The 22090-nt window shown below is 45.5% G+C and overlaps 1 protein-coding gene across 1 annotated transcript in view; it reads right to left on the bottom strand.

Moving 5' to 3' along the window:
• Positions 1 to 22090, bottom strand: part of LOC138259651 (sodium- and chloride-dependent neutral and basic amino acid transporter B(0+)-like) — a 485427-nt gene that overhangs the window by 258784 nt on the left and 204553 nt on the right. The window contains exon 5 of the mRNA XM_069207516.1: positions 14898 to 15033. Coding sequence (XP_069063617.1) covers positions 14898 to 15033 — 136 coding nt within the window. The remainder of the gene's footprint in view (positions 1 to 14897; positions 15034 to 22090) is intronic.

Genomic DNA, 22090 nt, shown 5'->3' with positions numbered 1-22090 from the left:
ATGTCCTAGCGCGGACACTCTTTACCTGTATCAAATCCCTGACAGTCACTGGACCTACATTGAGTATTGAAGGGGGTATGAGTAGAAAAGTGGGTACTGTCAGCACTGTTTAATGAATGGAGCGACTTTACTCTGTATCACACTCTTTGCAGACAGTGAAACTCTCACAAGAAATACAACACAAAATATTAAAGAGTATCTACTAAACACATTGTATACTATATGCAAATCGTGTCCAAAGAGTGACTTTTCTTCCAAAATAACCAGGGTCTGAAGGTGCTAAACATCATTCTACCTGCAGTCTTCATACTGTGGTCAAAACTATACAGATAGCCCATCTTCTGTAGCACAAAAAGCACATGTAATAGGTTAGTGAAATTTTGTACGTGAAATAGAAATTCTAAAGTTGAGATGATTCTGTCTAATAACTTGAGACTGCTTACAAAACATAGGGCCTCATTACGAGTTTGGCGGTCGGACCGTCAGACTGCCTATTATGAGTTATACAGGTAGGCCCACTGACCAACAGCCAAAAAAGGCAGACCGCCATCGACGTGGAGGCTTGGATATAGTCGGCCCAACCTCAAGTGCCATCAGCATTGTGAACAACCACTCACCATATTACAAGCATACAAGCGCCATGGTGGACCCCCGTGGTAGTCAGCCAGTGGTGACTGGAACCACAGTAGTCACCAAAGTAATACACAAACTGCACATTCAATAGGTTTGAAAACAACACAACTGACACACATTCCCACACTGGACAAGCATGCAAAGGACACTATAGAATATTCCCCCTTCACAGACCCCAAACCTTTGCATTTACACATAAGCCAGAGTGACTTTTTTCCACACAGTACATATACAAAACACCACTTTTTTACACTCCCATACAACACCCTGCACACACTTGTGTCCAATCACACCCTTTTGCTCAAACTCCCAGCAGGTTCTGTTTCTGTAACTCCAAACACCAGGACAGTCGTCACTTGCCCACATACCCCTGTTTGTCAACTCACAAATGAACCCAACTGATCTTCTCCCTGTCTGAGGACCCTGCCAAGGCCAAGAGAAATTCCCACAACAGGATGAGAGCAGTCGCCAACTGGATGGAAGTCAGCTGCCTTAAAGTCAACTCGGACAAGACAGAGATCCTTGTAATTGGCTCCACCCCTTCTGCTTGGAACAACTCCTGGTGGCCCACCGCAATGGGAAACGCCCCACCCCCACGGACCACAAACGCAATCTGGGCACCATCTTGGACTCCTCTCTATCCATGATCCGCCAAGTCAACGCTGTCTCATCATCCTACTTCCACACCCTCCGACTTCTGCAAAACGTTTTCAAGTGGATACCCTCTGACATGAGGAGGCCAATCGTCCATGCACTTACACACTTGTCACTAGCAAACTGGACTACGGTAATACATTCTGGGGGTCATTACAACCCTGGCAGAAGGCGGAGAACCGGTGCTAAGACCGCCAACAGGCTGGCGGTCTTACTTTGTGGAATTATGACCATGGCGGTTACCGCCATGGTCATCCGCCGGTTCTCCGTTCCGCCCGCCAGGGTGGAGACGACTGCTAGGCTGGAGACCTGGGTCTCCAGCCGGGCGGCCGTCACTAGACCGCCGGCGGTATTCGGACCGGGCTTACCGCCGTGGATTTCCAGCGGTTTGAACTGCCATGAAATCCATGGCGGTAAGCACTATCAGTGCCAGGGAATTCCTTCCCTGGCACTGATAGGGGTCTCCCCTGCCCCCCACCCCCACCCTGACTCCCTCCCCTAACCCCCCACCACCCCTGCCACCCCCCAAACGTGGCAGGGCCCCCCTCCCCACCCGACCCCCAACATCACATCACCCATACCCACCCGACATGCACGCAGGCACCACCTACACGCACACACGCCGACATACATGCCTACATCCACTCACACAGTCAGACACACACACCCACATTCAAATATACATGCACACATCCATACAGACATACCCACAGACATACACGCACTCATTCCCATACACACAACACCCCGCAAGCATACACGCACTCACACACCCCCTCTACATACACACACGCACACCCCCATGCACCCACACAACACACAACAGCCCCCCACCCCCTCCCCTCACGGACGATCGACTTACCTGGTCCGACGATCCTCCGGGAGGGGACGGGAGCCATGGGGGCAGCTCCGCCGATACCACACCGCCAGCAGAACACCGCCACGGCGAATCACAGGACGTGATTCGCTGGGCGGTGTTCTGTTGGCGTGGCGGTGGAGCAACCTCCACTTCCCCGCCTCCCACCAGTATGGCTGTTGGCGGCTCTCCGTCCGTAAAAGGACGGAGAGCTGCCAATGGTCATAATAGGCTGAGCGGCAAACCGCCACCACTGGCGGTCTTCCGCACGGCGGTCCCTCGGCAGTCTTTCAAAAAGACCGCTGAGGTCAAAATGACCCCCTCTATGCCAGCAGAACCAAGAAACTACAATCAAGACTACAAAAAATCCAGAATGCAGCAGCCAGACTCATCCTGGACATCCCCAGACACAGCCACATTTTCTCCCCTCTCAGAGACCTACACTGGCTCCCAGTCAACAAGCACATCACATACAAACTCCTGATCCACACCTACAAGGCACTGCACAACATAGGACTGGCATACCTCAGCCACTGCCTCGCCTTCTATGTACCCTACAGACATCTCCGTTATTCCCAGCTTGCCCTTATAGCAGTCCCCAAGATCCATAAAAGCACAGCAGGAGGAAAATCCTTCTTCTACCTAGCAGTCCAGACATATCATATGCTACCTCTCAAGCTCAGGCAGACAGCATTACTGAAGCAGTTCAGGAAGGACCTCAAGACCTGGCTCTTTGACTGAGCAGCACATCCACAAAGAGCGCCTTGAGAACCTATAGATGATTAGCTGCGCTTTACAAATCACTGATTTATTGATTGGTTGAAGTATATTCACCTAGGGGGAGAACACTGGACAATTGTGTGAACTAGATGGAATAACCTGACTGCAACTCACAGAAGGCACTGTTTCAATAACTCCAAACACCAAACCAGGGGTCACTTGTCCAAATACCCTTGCCTGCTAACCCTCAATTCACGTTTACTCACCAGGGAGTGACCAAGATACAGATCATGCTCAACTCTGAGATGTATCTGGCCACCCAGCTCTATCTTGACCAGATAACCCATGATGAAACTATTGAGGACAGGAATGACAGCTTACCCAGTGTGCAAAGCAATGATCCCAAAAGCTTCAAGATGCATCACCCGAATGGTATTGACAGCAGGCACATTCACAATGCACTGACCACATGATGACTCCGGTCACATATCCAATAAAACCCTGGGTCTGGCTGCATCTCAATAAACTAGGCCTCAAAATGGCCAAAGACATATCTTGCCTAGCCACTGTTTTGTCTGCAGATGTCAGGTCAATACAACCAATGTCAATGCAACTTGTCACAGTACTATTAACATAACTTTGTATAAGATCTATGCTTGACGTAACACTAAATTGTTGGATGTAGATGTCACAATACAACCAGTAACATTGTATCTTTCACGTGAACAGGCTGAGCTGCTACTGGCCACACATAGACCACAGAAGAGACTGCCACTACCCCCCTGGATGATGTCCTCAGTGAAGAACTTATTGTCTGCTTGATCAATTTCAACATTTTGCTTTGACAAGATTAAGGCAATGTGAACCGTATGATGAAAACATAACTTACATGTGCAAGGAGGGATCTGTTACACGTACAGTGTGCCCTACTCCGGATTATAATAATTACACACAAACACATTAGTACAAGTGTCTGGTCACACCAAACATTTTATTCCAGTGTACAGCACATAGGCTGTCCATATGTCTAGACCTTTTTGACATAAGAATGTGTGACCCATTCTGAGACAAAGTACATATTCCAGGGTGCTGTCCCCCAGACCATGGAAGGAGGGATTTGTCAGATTTTCTCTGGCAGATTAGGCAAACATTAAAGTGGATGATGTCAGCAGCTTAAGCCCTATCACATACCACACCAAATTAACCCAACATCACATAAGCCAAGATACAGACAGATGGCAGTATAACAGTCCCTGATCACAGGGCCATCATAATCCAATTACCATGCACCTGTGGCCTGCAATGATGGAACACATCTACAGCTAAATAGAAGTCATACAAGAATAGTGTTTAGCCAATGTGAAGGGTGAATGACTTCGATGACTTGCATATTTCAAGCCCACATGATGACACATTTGATATAATTGGGCACCACAGCACACAAAACAAGTCCAATGTGCACTTCTGACCTTCCACCCAAACACTGTGCAAGCTGCCTCATACATCTCAAAGCTGTGACCAACATTACATGGAACAATCCAGGTCCACTTTGTATGTCAAAACAGCATCAGATACCTGCCAATGTCACAACTCTGAAATGCCCACATGAGGATGTCATGGTGAAGGTACCTGAACAAAGACAAAACAAGGAGTGTAGGCTTGAAAACATAGCTATTACACGAATCACATAACAAGCAAATGGAAATATAATAACATTGCAAGGAAATTAACACAAACAAAACAACTTCGTCAAGGTGGGATATGTCAATGGGTAACTCTTCAAACAGCCTTTGGCTGAATATTGTAGAGTATCAGGGACCTAGTTGTTGCTAAAACACTCAACTCCACACATTCTTGCAACTACAGTTTATTGTACAGTTCCAGTCATGACAATACATGACATACATACACTCATGAAAAGTAGCTGTTGAGATCTTCCTGCAAGTCAGCTCCTTCCTCTTCACCACTGTCATCATCACTTGGCATTTTGGGATTCTCACCCAGTGGCAATGCAACCCCCCCTCCTCTGGGATGTACGGGAAATTCCGCCGCAGGGCAATATTGTGAAGTATGCAGCATGCCACAGTGATTTGACACACTTTACCAAATGAGTAGAGGAGTGCTCCACCAGTCCTGTCCAGACAGCTAGAGCTGGCCTTCAGGAGCCCAGAAGCCCACCCCACTACCCGCCGTGTTCTTCCATGGGCCTCTTGAAGTGGACATCACCCGGTGAGCTGAACTCCTAAGTGACTCCAACAACCAAGAACAATCTGGATATGTGGAGTCTCCTGTCAAGCAATGGGATATTTGTGCAACAATGACTCACTTACTTCATGATTGTAGTATCATACGTTACACACACACAAACAGGATACATGTGACTTATCAACCAGCCAGGCCCACTATAGGTACCGTTGTGACACTAACTGGGGTATGGTGCTGTTCTGCATTATAAAGGAATCATGGGCTGAACTCGAATAGATAGCACAGACATATGAAACGTAGAGATCTGCTTAACAGACAACTTACACATTGAAGGAATGAAAGTTCTTTCTGTTGCCAAAGACTTGTTTATTGGCCTGATGTGAGACCAATCCAACATGTGTGACATCGATGGCCCCCACCACATATGGGATGCGTTCAAAACCTTAAAAGTCAGCCTTTACAGAGGCTAAATCCTCATGTCGGAGAAACCAGATACAGCTGTCCATGTGCTTCAGGATTGCTAAGAAGACATCTTTCAACACCAGACTGAACATAGGTTGGGACATACCAGCAGACAGGGCCACTGTATGTTAGAAGGACCCTATGGCTAGGAAGTGAAATGCTGACATGACTTGTACAATTGATGGTATGCTGGTTGGATAACTAATATCTGGCAGCACATCTGGCTCCATCTGATGATATAAGACCATTATTGTTTGCCTATACAGGAAATATTATGTTATTATGTGCCTTTGCTCCATGGTCTGAAGGTCTGACACTGGGCAGTAAAAAGGAGGATGTCGCATTCTTCGTTTCCCTGGGTACCTATATATGACAAGACACAATTTGTAATATTAGTCAGTGTGTTCACAGCAACATACATGATGCATATCAATGATATCATGTTACATTTCTGAATGGATAGGCATGGCAACCAGTACACATCACAGCTGCAAATAACACAAGGTTCACCTGTGACCCCCCATGGTTTTCCACAACATGTGTATGGACCGAACTCAAAGATGTGCAATACAACACCCCCTTGAAATATGACTGTATGTACCAACCACCAAAATGACTGTCAGCGTAGTGGACTGTGCCCCACTGTTAAATGCCATCTGTGTCCTGCAACACACTACAATGGCGTTTGAGTAGTAGGACATACATGACAAGACCGGATAAGTATGTTTGTGAGGTAAAAGATTTTTCTTGCATGTATGACGTAGTTTCTAAAGCCCAATACTGCATTTCAGGCCACCAAAATGGTGGCTGCCTGACCTACTGGACATTTGGAACCACCTGCGACCGGCGGCTGATGTATTCATGACAGTAGGCGTTGAAACCACAGCAGACACATGCATTGGCTAACATTGTTGTAAGTGGTGGTTGCGGGCCAATGGCTGTGTCCACCGGCGGTGACGACTGCATACGTGGTGGACTTGACTGCCATGTTCTGCAGATTCACTCACTAGAGTTCTGACACTGCTGCCAGCAACACCTCCACAACCTGAGGTCCTGTGTGCTGCCTCTGGGAGCAATGATAACACATCGAGCAGGTGATAGTGCCCCTGCCTTCTCAACAGAGAAACTGTGGAAGGCATGTCATGAGTCACTCTGCCCTTCAGGTTGCCGCACACACCAAATGCCAAATTGCTGTTGGATACAGACCTACTGTGATTGGAGTGTCATGTAGGTTCTCTATGCTTAGCCTGCAGATACCAGGGCCTGTCAAATGTATCTCACAGTATGGGATCTAGACTAGGCTGTGGTAGAGTCATTGTGGCTATGCAAATTTGCCACTGTGCCCACTCCATGTAGACCCCAGCAGATTCTGTCCTGTGGCCAATATAAGGCTCTGGTGGTAAAACCTGCCCTGCATGCCTCATTCCTTTGAGTAGATTAGGAATGGATTTGAAGGTAAATCATTAATATAGTCCATATGTGCATTTAGCATCATTGTCAATGTGTGTCTTAGACTCATGACAGGTTCCTTACTCTCCTAGGTTTGTTGCCACCTCCACAAAGGTCATATTTGTCCTATACAGGCGTAATGCATTAATGATAGTTACACAGTGCAGACAGTGTGTTGATTCCTGGGAGGCCATAATATGCGATTCAGTAGCTTGGTCACATAGCAGAAATTGTACAATACATGCCTTTGTTGGATGCCTATCTCTGTAGGAGAGAAACATATGTCCAAAGGAGTGCTCTGTGGTACACATACATAACAAAGAATTCCACCCCATGAAGTGGCATGAGTCTGCATTTTTTAGGCCACATATCCACAAATGGACAACAAAGACACTTTATATACCCACAATGCCAGCCCTTTGATTGTTACTCATATGTAATGTTGAAGTTTGTACTCTGGCAGTTGCCTGGAGGGACTATGCAGTGAATCATTATTACAGACTGCAAATGTGTTGGTCCATTCTTGCATAAGGAGTTCAGAAGCCACATAGGTGGGCAGTGTTTCATAGTGACTCACATCACAGTATAGGTTGCTAGAGCATGGGCTATCTGATGTCAGTAAGCTTTCTTAGTCATTGTAGTCCATGAACAGGGTAGTGGGTTAGTCTTCAGATGCAAATACATATGTCTGTAGTCATGTCCCTGAACGTATGTGCTTGTGTGTTTCACACTTGGGGAGTATTAACAAAGAGAAAAGTCCCATATTGGTGTCACTGACCTGTATGTGACTCAACCATTTGTAATGAAATGTGTGATTATAATATCTTGATTTGTCTTTTGCATCCATGCAGGTCAATGCCAATCAGAAAAACTATGGAGAGCCATCGCCAAGAAGGTGCAGGCCCTGTGGTTCAACAACCCGCGGAGTGCCCACTATCAGAAAAGGTGAGATGACCTGAGATGCTGCACCTGGAAGATCGGAGAGGTCCAGCAGGGGATATCCTCCCAATGTGGGCAGGGTGCCAGTCAGACCATGACCCCTCTAATGGTCCGCAATCTGGCGGTGGCCTACCCAGACCTTGATGGGCATTTAAGGACAGCACAGAAACCACAAGTGAGTGAGAACACAGCACCCCGTGGGACTAGCAGAAGCTGGTCCTGGGGGCTGGTTTACCCCAAGGCAATTATTGGCTCCACGAGGGAGGATTTTGTCTTTGGGCTGTAATGTGTGCCATAAGATAAATATACCACACCCCCTGCCATGTATTGCTTATTACCCCAAATATTACAGCACTCATGATAACTTTTATAATATTATAAAAAATATGAATAAAGCATTAGCAGTCAAATAAATGAAGAAAAACTGTGCATTGGGGAGGGTACGAGTTATAGTTACTTGAAATAACTAACTAGAACTGCTGAATTTCTAAGGGGTTGTACGAGCAAATTCCATGTAATTTTCAGAAGATATATATATATATATGCACATAACTCTCCAAATTCATTCTCCCCTTGTGCTTTAGAGGAAAAGACCGCATTCCAAGGTAGCTGCAATTATCTTTACTTTATTCAAATGCACAGTCTTTCAGCCAAGAAAAGCCTAACGTGTTTCGGTCACCTGGGCCTTGTTCATGGGCATAAACCACTTAGTTGTTCCTTAGTGTTTATATGTATATTCAAATGCTCAAACCACCACAACACACAACAATAAAATCTTTTTTCATTGCAAATATCAGTCAATTGTAACATTTATAATTATGTTTTTTCTCCTTGAAGCTATTCTTTTGCAAATTACTCATTCAGAAATTGCAACTACTGATTTACCGTCATCCTACTACTACAGTGCATTTTGAGATCGTTGTTGCCCAATAGTATATTCACATACATTACTGTTTGAACCATTCAAATCTTATTGAAACACATCATGGTTATCTCAAAGCTGACGCGCTCATCTAACAACATATTTTTCATGTGGGATATTAATACTACCTTCCATCCACACTTTTACTCTAACAATCACATTGTGGTACCTGTAGTTGCAACCTTCTACTGGTGTGTATGATCCAACACAAACTCTGGAATCCTAGTGATTACAAATGATATGGTATACTATACGTCCCAGGATTGGAGATGGAAGTAATTACTGTTAGCAAGCATTCAATTCACCTACATTTAACTGGCAAATTGTGGGCTACCACAGGCATTAGTGCTTCAGCTCACATGAATAATAAAGCATGATGCACTTTAGTCACAATAATACTAAAATATACCCCAACCACGGACTCCAGTGCCACAATAATTGTGACTAGTAAATGTGTCCCTTTTTGCAAAAAAGGACATTAAAATTGCATACTCCTTGTGATGGTCTATCATTTTTCCAATGATACAATTGTTGTCATATTGAATCCACCCATCTATTTGATAGTCACAATAATACTAAAAACAAGCATTTGCAATGCAATGGGTCTCGCATATTTCGAACAAATTGTTATTGAGAACTACGCCCATGAACAAAAACAAAAAACACGAGTGAAAACTGACGACTTCGCCAAATAAAATAAAGTTAGCTTTAAAAAATAAAACTTAGCAATTTTGTGCCTGCTGGCCACGTTTTTGCAAGTCACAAGCCTTCTGCTTATGGGGCACTCCAAGTTAGAACAAAATAATACCTTGATCACGTCGGGAGCAGCAGACGGGCACTAATTAAGTTTAAATCAATTAGTGCTTCATCTCTGCTCCACACAGAGGAAGGAAAATTATATCAGAAATGCCTTGATGAATTACGAGGCTGTAAAGAAGAGTGCCACGCAAACCAACAAATGGTGAGTGACAGACGGGCTCAAAGCCCTATATTGATCACAAGAGCGTCTTGCATACGAGAGCATGTGCAAGCGCATGCACTCGCAGGCTCTACCCTTAAAAAGAGAAAGCACTTGGACTAATCTAAGCTGCATCCTGTGGAATGATTTATCAAGATACGTCTATGAATTAACACTGCTCATTATTTGGAAAGATATTGAACATCTTCAAGAATGACATACATGAACCTGCCGCCACATCTCACCCAATTTCTTTAGCTCTGAAGCTTTGAACACCGTGAAGTAGTTTGTGGGGATGTTGGGAGCTATGCAATTTTATTCACTATAAAGGAGAGTGTACTATAACAGCTGAGGGAGCTGTTTCTCCAAAACAGGATAGAAGCAGTGGACTGTCACCGAGCCTAAAATACTCGAAAAGGTTCAAGTGGAAAGAAATGCAGAAAAACTAAGATACAGCTTTTCCCTCAGGAGCGTGCCAGAGAATTCTGTAAAACGTAGTGCATCCGTTACAGTCCTGCCTCACAAACGATAAAGAAAGAGAAATATTTGTGGACTGTAATTCTGCTTCTCAGCACTTCAACGTAAGGGCGCGCCTAAAATGCGCTTGAAGAGAAATAATTGCAGTAGTTGTAACACGTAAAATATATACCTGGTATGCACCAAAAATAACAGGCAAACATTTCAAAAGATGGGTCAACACAGACTTTCTTCAGCATAAGGTGCTACACTGTAGAAGTTTTAAAGCTAAAAACAAAACCTGCAGTCACATTCAGTTAATGTAATGCCCGGAAGTGCACTATACCAGCATTGTGTGTGCCTGAGGAGCAGATGAGAACATGTGTTAAAAAACAATATACGTATGAATGACCCCCGTTCTTTTCTTTGAAATAAGATGCAGTGTAGCGAAAAATCAATTTGTGATCCTGTTCACGAACTGGTTCCCAACATGGTTTCATTAATGGAAAATGTTGGTTTTTACAAGTCTCACTATTAAAATGCAATGTGGAACAACAGCTTGTAAGGTCAACCAAGCATTTGCAATGCAACGGGTCTCGCATTTGCTCGAGTTAGAGCTATTAGCGTTGTAAACTCCTAAACAGACTTTTCTTGCCACACAAATTACAAAGAAAAAAACACAACGTGATCGTGCTATGTAAAATGCAGCACGATCGAGCTGAAATTGATAACGGAAAAACCGGGCGCGGTTGCGCTATGTAAACCACAGTGCGATTGCGCTGCGTGGAAAATAAAAAGAAAAGGTATTCCGGAAACCATGCTGAAAACATCGAGCCTCGAATGGTTTCAGTAGTATACCGGTGCTGTGTAGGTGGGCTAAACACTGGAAAAGCCATGACGTATGCATGCCTTTCACAAATGAAAGCAAGTGGATTTTAAAAGGCAAGCCCACAAACCAATGAAAGTGACTGATGTGACATGGGTGTGGTTAGAAGCCCAAAGAGAGATTACAGCATGGGACAGAGCACTTTGCGCTCACCCATAACAAATCACAGGTCCCAGTTACCCAGTGACTGGGGCCATTAAATATATCCCCTTTGGAAAAAGATAATTATCTTAACATCCTTCCTTGCGATAATACATTTGTTGTCATATGAAGCCACCCATCTATATGGTAACCATCTTCTACATCCTGGTCCCATACTTATTTTATGTCCCACAATGAAGTATAATTAACATGATATTTCAATGTCTTATGGACAGGGTCTAAACCTATGTTGTTCCCCAAAAACTTCATACCAAGTCAAATTATATGTACCCCTACCAGGCTAACCAGACTGAGCAGTAAAGAACACCTAGACTGATCTTGCAACAGACTACTACTGTAAAAAGGGAAACTAAAAGGAAGCCAAAAGGTGCTACTTGCATAATTACTTAAATTCTTTGCCTTTCCAGATGCATGCAACACTGTCTTATGTATCTGTGAGCAATATTTATTACCCAATATTGAAAAAAATGGGCACATAACAATCCATTACTTTGAAATTCATTATTCATAACACAGCAAATATTCACTGAATATCCTAGGGTAAATCTACAAATAATTATTCGTCTGAGTTGAAGCCAAGGGGTAAGTGACCTTATCTCCATTATATGTCTTGATTCTCTTTGGCGGAGCATTTTCTCTCTATCCCCCCCACATTCCATTTTTGGCACATGGTCTATTGCATAATTTTTTAATAGTTGCCATTGACTGTTATGTGACAACTCCATGTGCTTTGACACCGCGTAGCTCCTATCCAAATTAATGGTGGCACGTATGTGTTCTAGAATATGTTTCATTGTCTCACAAACTATACTCCCCCCATACTTTAGTCCATGGGGATACTCAATGACAAACAGTGAAATGGCTTTTACATGTAATGTGTTGTTTGATTTGTTTGGTATGTCCATTGCCTGTAAGGTACTCTTTGTTTGCTGATTCCGATCTTAGAAGCTTTGCAACTAGTACATAACCAAAACCCAGGTTTGTTGAGCTAATTTTTGTTTTGATCACTAAGCTAGCTCCTAACCAGTTTGTCCTATAGGCTGGGTGCCGTCCTGAATGTTATTTGTGGTTGATACCCCATGATATTGCTGATAGTAGGATCCATTTTAAGTACCGTCCAATGTTTGATAAGTATTCATCGGATGTCAGTTGCTTCTTTTGAATTGATCATGATGATTCTTATTTTATTGTCTGAACTCACTTCAGGTTTCTTCTTGTGTATGAGTGCTCTTCTGAAGATACCCCTTATTTTTTCTTTTGCAGTTGTAATCACCTCTGGGGACATTCTCTAAACTTAAATCTCTATGCTGTGGTCTACAGATGTTGCTCACATCCACTGGGTTCTGTTGGAAGGTGCATCAGTTGTGTGCCCTACACAAGTAATGGGTCCGCACACAACCATCACTGGGAACCAAACACCCCACTGTAGCACTTGACTATTATAGGGTAGTGTTGCAGAGCAGTCCAAGGCTTTACCCAAGGGAGGTAGTGCGGGCTAGTAATCCTCATTGGAGGGCAGCGCAGGGAGCCCACACCCGCCTGCTCTCGTGTTTAGGGGGCGTCCAGTCCCACCCAGAACACCCTGTCATATGGTCACCTCGATGGAGGGCAGTGTGGGCAGCCCACCCCCGCTGCCCTCGTGGTGGGGCGGTGTCCGGTCCCACCCAGACATCCCCATCAAGTGAGTATTGTTGGGGAGCCCACCCCCAGCTGCTCCCATGGGTCCCCGCAAGGACAGCATCTCCAGGTGCTGCCACGGGGGCCAGCCCTGCACAGAGTGTCTGCCTTCACCTGTGGGGAGATGCATGCTGCTGGGGCAGCCGGACAGGCCACCTGGGGGGAGTGCGAAGGCCCTCCTCCTCTCCTCTCCACATCGTCGCCCCCCCCCCAGGCTTCTCCCTCTTCACAGAGCCCTGTGATGGAGTCTGGGGTGCCTCTAACCATTTTCACAGGGAGTGCAACGGTGATCGCCGCCTTCCTTCTCTGTGGGGCCCTGGGATGGGGTCCATGGCCCTCTTCAAGGGGGTTGCGACAGTGGCCCCTTGCTTCGCTTCTTTTTGGAGGCAGCTCCCAGGCCCTGGCCGACCACAGGGTCATCAACCGGAGCAGCGGCAGAGCCCTGTGCACTTCACCGTTCGCTCAGAAATAGGTCAAAGGTCATAGACCTTCTCCTTGGGATATCTCGAGTCCCCAATGGCTGATTGTGATGATTCTAGTGTTGTTTCGCTCCTGGTGACGAGCCCTTGCCACCAGGACCCCTTTTGTTAGGCCTGCTGAATTTCTAAGGGTTTGTACGAGTGAATTCAGAACCTATCACATCCCTGTAATTTTCAGTATATAAAACATATAAATAAATATATGAATATATATATATATATACATGTTTTTGCGCTAGTTACAAAACTATCGCTTTCAGGTTTGAAAAGAAAATGATGTGGGCAAATAGATGGCTGGATGTATTGGCTCAGCTCATGTAATTTAAGAAGAGACACGCTCTTGCTTTAAATGTAGAATTAACATGGAGGCTTTAAACTTTGAAGCGCGCAAGTATAAAAGTGAATAACAATGTGCCCAGAACCACTTTGGCTTTTAAATCTACCGAAGATAAACTATGAACTGGGACTTTGAATATCAGATAAACATATGCTACTATGGCGACGCTTGCAACTATGTGATTTATGGAGACATGTCAGTCCCATTTCACTTACAAGTACAGCGAGGAGAATAAAGAAGGACAAGTATTTAAAGCATTTGCAAGTGAGTGTTTCTCTTTATTTACCGGCATTTGAGAAAGGCAAGTCAGCCGAAACGCGTCATGTTGGAGGAAGCTGGGAATCCATAGAGTGCTCCTTTCGGCTCCAAAGTGGAGCCTTTTTGTTTTGCTGTAATTACCGTGCATGCCATTTGCACGGAGGAGGCACCCATCCTTAAAGTGTTCAGCAATAGGAATGGCATTTGTGAAGGAATATATATATATATATATATATATATATATATATATATATACATACATATATATACATATATATATATATGTATATATGTATATATATATATATATATTTATATATATATATATATATATATATATATATATATATATATATATATATATATATATACTGTATATATATATATTCATTAAAGTTAATATACTTTGTAAAGCTATTAGTAGTAAATGCTTTTCTTGCTTGCCCAAATCTGCCCAGAGGGTTATGGCGGCTTGAATGAAAAATATTCCCTCACTGGCTGATTACCCAGTGGCTTGATTAGTAGATAACTGCAGCTCTGTCATTGTTGATACTGCTGTGTTGTTCCTGTGACCGCAAAGAATATGGAAAAATCCTGTAACCCAACCAAAATTAAAGTAGACCAATTAATTCAGACATAATGTAATATATCCTTGATTAGCAGGCAACACTGAATTGGATCTCTGAAAAATTGTATATACTGAACTTATCTTGGGTCAAGAAGGTTTAGTGTTTATACTAGTAAAATGAATTCAGATATCAAGGAGTGGGTCTATTAAATGCATGCAGTGTCTTAGCTTGAGTATTTAACTGATTGGCATTAAAATCATCAGGTCGGTACTTACTCCCAATATTCTTTGCTTAGCAGTGTAACATTGTCCAGTGCTGTCCTGTTGTTTATGCAGGTTTCATTGTTTGCTTCTACCCATGTCAAATTCATAGCATCAGTACTGTTAGATCCAGAAGTTACATTACATATACCTGTATAAATAGAAACATGATTAGTGCCCAGACAGAAAATACAATACTATAACTCTCAAACCAACACTCTTATATCAAGCTCATGTACAATTCATGATTTTGGACATCCATTTACCTTTAAAATTCCAATTATTTAGAAATGGTTATTCTTTAAGTATGATCTTAGTTTTTGGAGTCAATTAAGCATAGTGGTACCGAGATCATTTCTGCAAAGAACATTTAGCTATTACAGCCATTGGCCTATCTTACCATTCAAATAACTCCTTTAAAAATTGAACAGTCCAATACAACAAAAAGTTCATCACATGGTTTAGTTACTTTTCCACGGAAACTGTGCTTAATGAGTTAGGAATTTTTACATGATGCTTCTTCATGGAAGAAGTCCAGATTTTAATATTATGTTAATTAAAAGCTGGTTAACATTTTGAATGCTCTTCTTTTGGCCTCTCTGCGGAGTAAGTGGACATTTTTGAGCCACAATCATGGCTGTCCTAATACCTCTTGAAAAACTGAACATTCCTAAGAAAACAACCAAGAAGTTCACTTGTCACCAGTCTGATCATTGTGTCAAGATAAAGAATAACTGGCACAAACCAAGAAGTATTCATAACTGCTGGTGCGGGAGGTTTAAGGGCCAGATCCTGATGCCCAACATTGGTTACCACTACAGCAATAAAGGGACCAAACAAGTTACTTTCCAAGATACATACTGACATGAGAACTATATTCCTAATGTGGCACGGTTCTATTACATAAACTGTGCATTGACCCCTGTAGGATAGAGGGAATCTCTGATAGTCTTGCCATCTACACAACAGGCTAATTCCTGGTACGCTGGCGCGGATACCTTAGATTGGCCAGGCAGAGGGTTACAACCACTATGCTCTAGATATGTACATTGCTTTTTAAAATTCTTTTTATTGGCATTTGTTGTGAAAAACACAAAACAGTATTACAGCTGTAAAACATGAGGTGAAGAGATTTGGGAAAGGGTGAGATTGAGCAAGAGGGAAGGGAATGAACACAGTGGCATAACAATGCTTATAATAAACAATAACAGAGCGATACCTCTCACACACATCTATTGACAGCAAAATGGGTGCATGCCCATAATAACTCACTGCCATCATTTGATCAGGAATACAGGGTCAGTGACAAAGTGGCAGAGAGACACTATCTCAGCTGCTGTGGTGAATTGTCTCAGACCACGGCAGGGGGTGGCCTGATGTGGCAGAGGACCAGCCTCAGGTTCAGGCTCTTACGGTGAGCCTCCAGGTGAATTTGGTTGATGCATATATGCAAGAAACCATTCCCAAATATCCTTGGGGTGAGACTGTGGGGGAATCAACTCCCAGAGATTATTCAGTTGCTCCTGGCAATACACTGCATCTCACATCCTGGGAGACACAGAAGAGGAAGGTCTCCAGCTCCATTGGATGGCCACTCTACGCTTAGCTAGAAGGAGTGGCATTGTGGTGAAGCAGCCGCTGTTTGCAGGGATGTCTTTGACCTAGCCCAGGAGGGCCTCAAGAGGGCTGAGGGGGTAGGACGTTGGCAGTGATAGTGCACATAATTGAAAATACCTCTTTCCATAACTCAGCTATTATGGGGCAACTTCTCGCCAGGTGGATAACAGTGGCCTGCGAGAAGCCCATCTGAGGCATCACGCATCATCATTGAGGCCCATATGGAAGAGGTGTGAAGGGGCGCATTAAAGACAGTGTAGAAATGTAATGTACATCAAACGCAGCCTATAGTTAGGAGATGGTGTTGCTGACTGGCCACAGTAGTAGGACCACTGGGCACCGGTGATGGTGGGGGGGAATCTGTGTCAGGTATTCTTACGGTACAGGCCACTGGAATGGATACCAGCGCGGGTGATTGCATAATGGAATATAATCTGGTTAGTAATCTGCATTTTGCTGGATTATTTAACATGTGTTCTAAGGTCAGGAGTGTAGTGGTGCTGGCAGTGTGTTCTGTGAACCATGGCATGTGGTCTGGAGTTGATGGTACAGTAGCACCTCCAGGACTGTGGGGAAAGGGGTAGCAGATTTCTCAACTGGAGTCAGGAATAGGTCATCTGGATACAGACAGGGGAAAGCCATAAGTTCTCACTCTCAGGCACGCATTCTGGCACCCACGACCTGCAAGAGTGGGAGCTGGGGTTTACGTCCAAGCAGAATAGATGGAGCATAGAGGAGGGGCAGTTTGGCACATCTCCGTTTGCCATCCCATGCCCATCTCATGCAGCTGCCTGTGTCCACTTTCACTCTGGGAACCTTGAAGGGTACATAAAGTGCAGTGGTGAGTGGCCATGGAGCTTCGTGATCTGCTTCAATACCTACATGTAGCTGAAAAGGCTTTGGATAAAGCCAGTGTTGTAGGTATTGTACCTGAACATAATATGTAGAGAGCCATATCAGGTGCCCGAAGGCAGCCTCGCTGAGCGGGAGTGTTGAGATCTCCCATTAATGCAGGGTTGTTTGCTCACCCAAGTCAGTGCAATTAAGTTGGAGTGCAGGCAGCAGAAGAAGGTGCAAGAATCAAATAAAATAAGGTGCAAGACTTGGGGCAAATTCTTTGTAAAAGGCAGATGTCAGGCCATTCAGGCCTGGTGTCTTATTGCTCGGTGAACCATGAATGGCCTGTGTGAGTTCCTCCACCGTGATAGTTGAATCGGGGTATTCCCCGTGAGCGTGGTCTAACCAGATAAGTTGTATTTCATCAAAATATGTTTTGAAATTGCTCTCTGAGCAGGCTGATGTGGTAGTGTATAGCTTAGCCTAAAAGGAGGACATATTGTCTAATAGAGTTTTGAGGGAGGATTGGAAGTTCTACTGGTCATCCAGCAGTTCAACCACATAGGTAGAAGCTTGTCGCTTGCTTTAAAGACCAGTTAGGGTACTGCCTGGGCGGTCGCCCTCACCATAGCAGGGAGCCTGTGCCTCACTGGCTTCTTTTGAGAAGTTTGTTATTTTGTCCCAAATCTCAGCCAGTGCAGCCATGTCATGACGGAGTAAATATGGTTGTTCTAGGGCTTGGATTTCCTGCTGTAGGAGGACGAGCCTTCCTCATATAGCTTTAATGACTCCATATTGCTTTGCAATGCACTCTCTGCATATGACCACCTTGAAGGCCTCCCAGAGTGTGGATGGAGAAGTGTCCGTGCCCTCATTGTGTTTGAAGAATTCTGTTATCTCTGTATGGATCCCTTCAAGGAATGCAGCATTGCGCAGTGCCCCAGATGGTAGATGACAGGTGAAGGCCTTGGGGCCAATTGCGGGATCACTAGTGCCATCACCACAGGAGCATAGTTGGAGAGGGTGCAGGGTAAGTCTGACACCTGTGTGACCCAGGTCTGAGCATCCCATGATATTAGCCAATAATCAATCTTGGACCATGCATTGTGATGGGCTGTGACACATAGGCCTTCTTTTAGTGTAGCACACCTGTGCCACCCGAGGTCTTGCAAGAAGTTATTGTGTATCATTGTGTTAAGTGTCATTTCCACTTGGGAATGAGGTCATCTGGAATGCACAGACCTATCAGGTGGGTTATCTAGAGTGACACTAAAGTTGCTACCGCATATAATAGCCCCCGGTGCAAAATTGGAAATCAGCCACCATATCTTGGAGAAAAAATCCGGTCATGAGTGTTAAGGCTGTAAATACCAGCTAATGTAACAGGTTGGCAGGGTAGGGTGCTGGCAAGCAGCACATAGTTGTTGCTGTCATACAGATCACACACAGCATCCGCCATTGCAGGTATCTCCACAGTAGTATGTCAACGCCTTTAGCATAGTTGAGTAAAGGGAGGCGTGTGTCTCCCTGCACCAGTGCGCGTGCAACCTCAGTGCCATAGATCAGGTAAGGTATAGTTCCTGAAGGGAACAGATATCTACAAGGTGTTTGTTCCGGTACGTATGCACCAAGTGTCCTTTCCTAGGGTCATTTAGGCCTCAGATGTTTCAAGTAAGGCACTTGGTAGAGGTCATGGTACCATTGTGATTGGGTGCTGTGGTTGGGCATAGCAATATTGTGGACGCGAACCCTGTGGGCAGAGGTAAGTGGAACAACGAACTGTGCAGGAGAATGGAGGGGTAAACAATACAACATCAACAACAACAAAATCAATGACCCAGAACCTCCTACCACCCTCTCCAACCCAAAAACATGGTAGAGTAAAACAGACCCACCCTACATCCCAACTCCCCAATGAGTAAACAATGGCTAATTCGGGATTCATCCCTGGAGGCAAAGAGAGGACAGGCGGACACCCTTGTTGGTTAGACAAGGTGGCCGAATGGGCATCAGACACCCCAGGGTTAGAAGTAGACTCAGTATGGTATTTAGGTGAGCTCAAAGCTTCAGCAACTACCCCAAGGGGCAGTAGCATTGAGTCATGGTCTGGTTTCACAAACGTTAAGGCGATGTCTGCAACAGGACTATCCAAGATATGCACCCTTGCATATCAATTGTGGGCCAAAAAATGCTTATCTTCAGTCATGGTCACTGGTGGGGTTTTCCACCTGTTCTTACAGTGATCATCTGGGTGACCTGGACACAGTGATGTGCTTAGCGAATTTTAGGGCAGACTTGGTGTCAGTTAGATAGTGTGATTTCCCCTCAAATGATATGTATAGCTTCACAGGTACATGAGAGCCTAGGGTATGTCAGCTTTATGAAAAATCCTTTTGGCTGGGAGAAACTCTTGCCACACTGCCTGAACTGATAAAGTGAAGTCAGGGTAGAAGGAGAGCTCAATCCCTTGATAGGCGATGGTCCTTCAGTCTCACTTGGAACGCAGGATTGTGTCACGGTCTGTGTAGTTCAACAGTTTACAGATGATGGGGTGCGGCGGAGCCCCCGGAGGGGGATGTAGCCCTGGCGAGCGATGTGCCCGCTATAACTTGAAGACCGGCAATGGGACTCCTCCAAAGAGCTCACGGAGGAGAGCTTTAATGAAGTCCTCCATCTTGTTGATGGCAGTAAATTCTGGGATACCAATAATACTGAGGTTGTTATTTCATGACCTTGCATCCAAATCCTCATTTCTTGCCTTAATAACATTGAGGACAATGGGCCTCATTACGTGGAGGCCGGAGGTAGCACCTCCAACAGGCTGGCGGTGCTACATCAGGTATTACAGCCGCGGTCGCCCAGCCGGGTCCGGCGGTTTCCCGCCGGATTTCCCCCGGCTGGGGGAATCCTCCATGGCGGCGCTGCATGCAGCGCCGCCATGGGGATTCCGACCCCCTTCCCGCCAGCCTGTTCGGCTGGCGGGAACGGGTGTCGTGGGGCCCCCTAACAGGGCCCCATTAAGATTTTCAGTGTCTGCTTGGCAGACACTGAAAATCGCGACGGGTGCAACTGCACCCGTCGCACCCCAGCAAATCCGCCGGCTCCATTCGGAGCCGGCTTCATCTTTGCTGGGGCTTTCCCGCTGGGCCGGCGGGCGATCTTTTGAAGATCGCCCGCCGGCCCAGCGGGAAAGTTAGAATGGTCCCCGCGGTCATTTGACCGCTGGGCGGTGTTTGGGCGGTTTCCGCCCGGCAGGCGGCGCCCGCCGCCCGCCGGGGTCGGAATGACCCCCTTTGTCTATTTGTAGCAGGTGTTCCTTGTATTCAGTTTGGGCATCATCCCCATAGGAGACTTTGGTTCTAGGTAGTCAGGCCATTGTTCATGCTTTGCAATAGATTGTTTAATGTGGTCTAGGTAGGTGGTGAGGGCGTCCAGCTTTGTCTCAGTGAATTTTAGGCTGGACTTCATATCAACAAGAAGCTCCTTGAGGTCAATACCTGTTTGGGTGCCACCCCCAGAGCAGTGATAAGCTTTGTCTGCAGGTGGCTCCTGTTTGGCATGGCAAGTTTGGTGCCTGCTTTCAAAGGAGAGTTTCTGTTGGTGCACATCATGGTTTTCCATACTGGTGTTAGGGGAAGCCAGCACCTCAGACTAGCAGCTTTACCAATCACCATTCATGGTGGGGAGATCTGCTGCAAAATGAGTCTAGGCCACAGTAGCAGGGAGCTGCAATGAAGAGTGTATATCCGCCAAAAGTCCCTAATATCCTGGCACTCTCCCTCGAGCCCCGCCATGCCCCTGGTGGACTCCAGTCTCAGTGGGCACAAGACAGCTGAGGTCTGTGGGTGGGTGCCCAGAGGAGGAGAGGCAGTTGTAACCCTCTTTTTTGGTGCTGAGCTAGCTGGGGTGGGGTGGCTAGGCATCATACAGCAGGAGTCCCCTAGGGCGAGGCTGTAGATAGCCCACCAGAGTGGAGAAGGGTAAGCTTCTCAAAGGCAATATATGAGAAGAATATTCAGGGCCCCATGTGTTAAAGGGCAGGTGCATTGAGTATTGAAAGTGTCCTATGCTGCATGGCTAAAAAGCAGTTTACAATTCAGAAGTATTGATAATCAGCACTCACCAGTCCGTTTAGACCCAAATTTGGTGTGGTCAGGTAGGAAGTGAAATTCTGGAACAGGCTGTGGCAGGTATGTGATGCAGTTCCACATTATTCTGCCCTCCAGGATCTGGCAGGTGGGAGCGGCCTGATTGCAGCAGCATGCTTCAGCAACAAAGCGAAAACAGCTGCAGCGACCTCAACAGCTTGAACCCAAGCCCATGCTGCTTTGCCCAACTTCGGATGGAGTGCCGGCATCAGGACAAAACGATGGCGGGGCTGAGCAGCAGAAACCTGCGGGTGCCTGGACTGGCCAAGCGAGGGTCAGGGAGGTCACACCACAAACACCCTATGTACTGTCAAAGGAGCAGCCTGAGGGCCTCCAAAGCCAGTCAGTCAAAGCACTGATCTCCAGGGGGGCCACCACACTGAAGGATGTCCAAGGTGAGTGTGGTTAGGGGAGGATAAATGCAAGATAATGACTCTGCTGACAGAGCCCTCTCAAGGAGTGGCCATCTTGCGGCCCTTCCTTGCTCCACCCCCCAGATATAGACTTAGGTTTAGGTAGGAATCTCTGGAATCTCTAGAACCATATACATCATGGTTGGTTTGTTTTCCTTTTTTACCATGTTTGTAATGCTGATAACCTTGCTTT

This window comes from Pleurodeles waltl, chromosome 2_1, assembly GCF_031143425.1.
Source record: "Pleurodeles waltl isolate 20211129_DDA chromosome 2_1, aPleWal1.hap1.20221129, whole genome shotgun sequence".
NCBI classification, from domain to species: domain Eukaryota; kingdom Metazoa; phylum Chordata; class Amphibia; order Caudata; family Salamandridae; genus Pleurodeles; species Pleurodeles waltl.
This window is presented reverse-complemented; position numbering and strand designations above follow the sequence as displayed.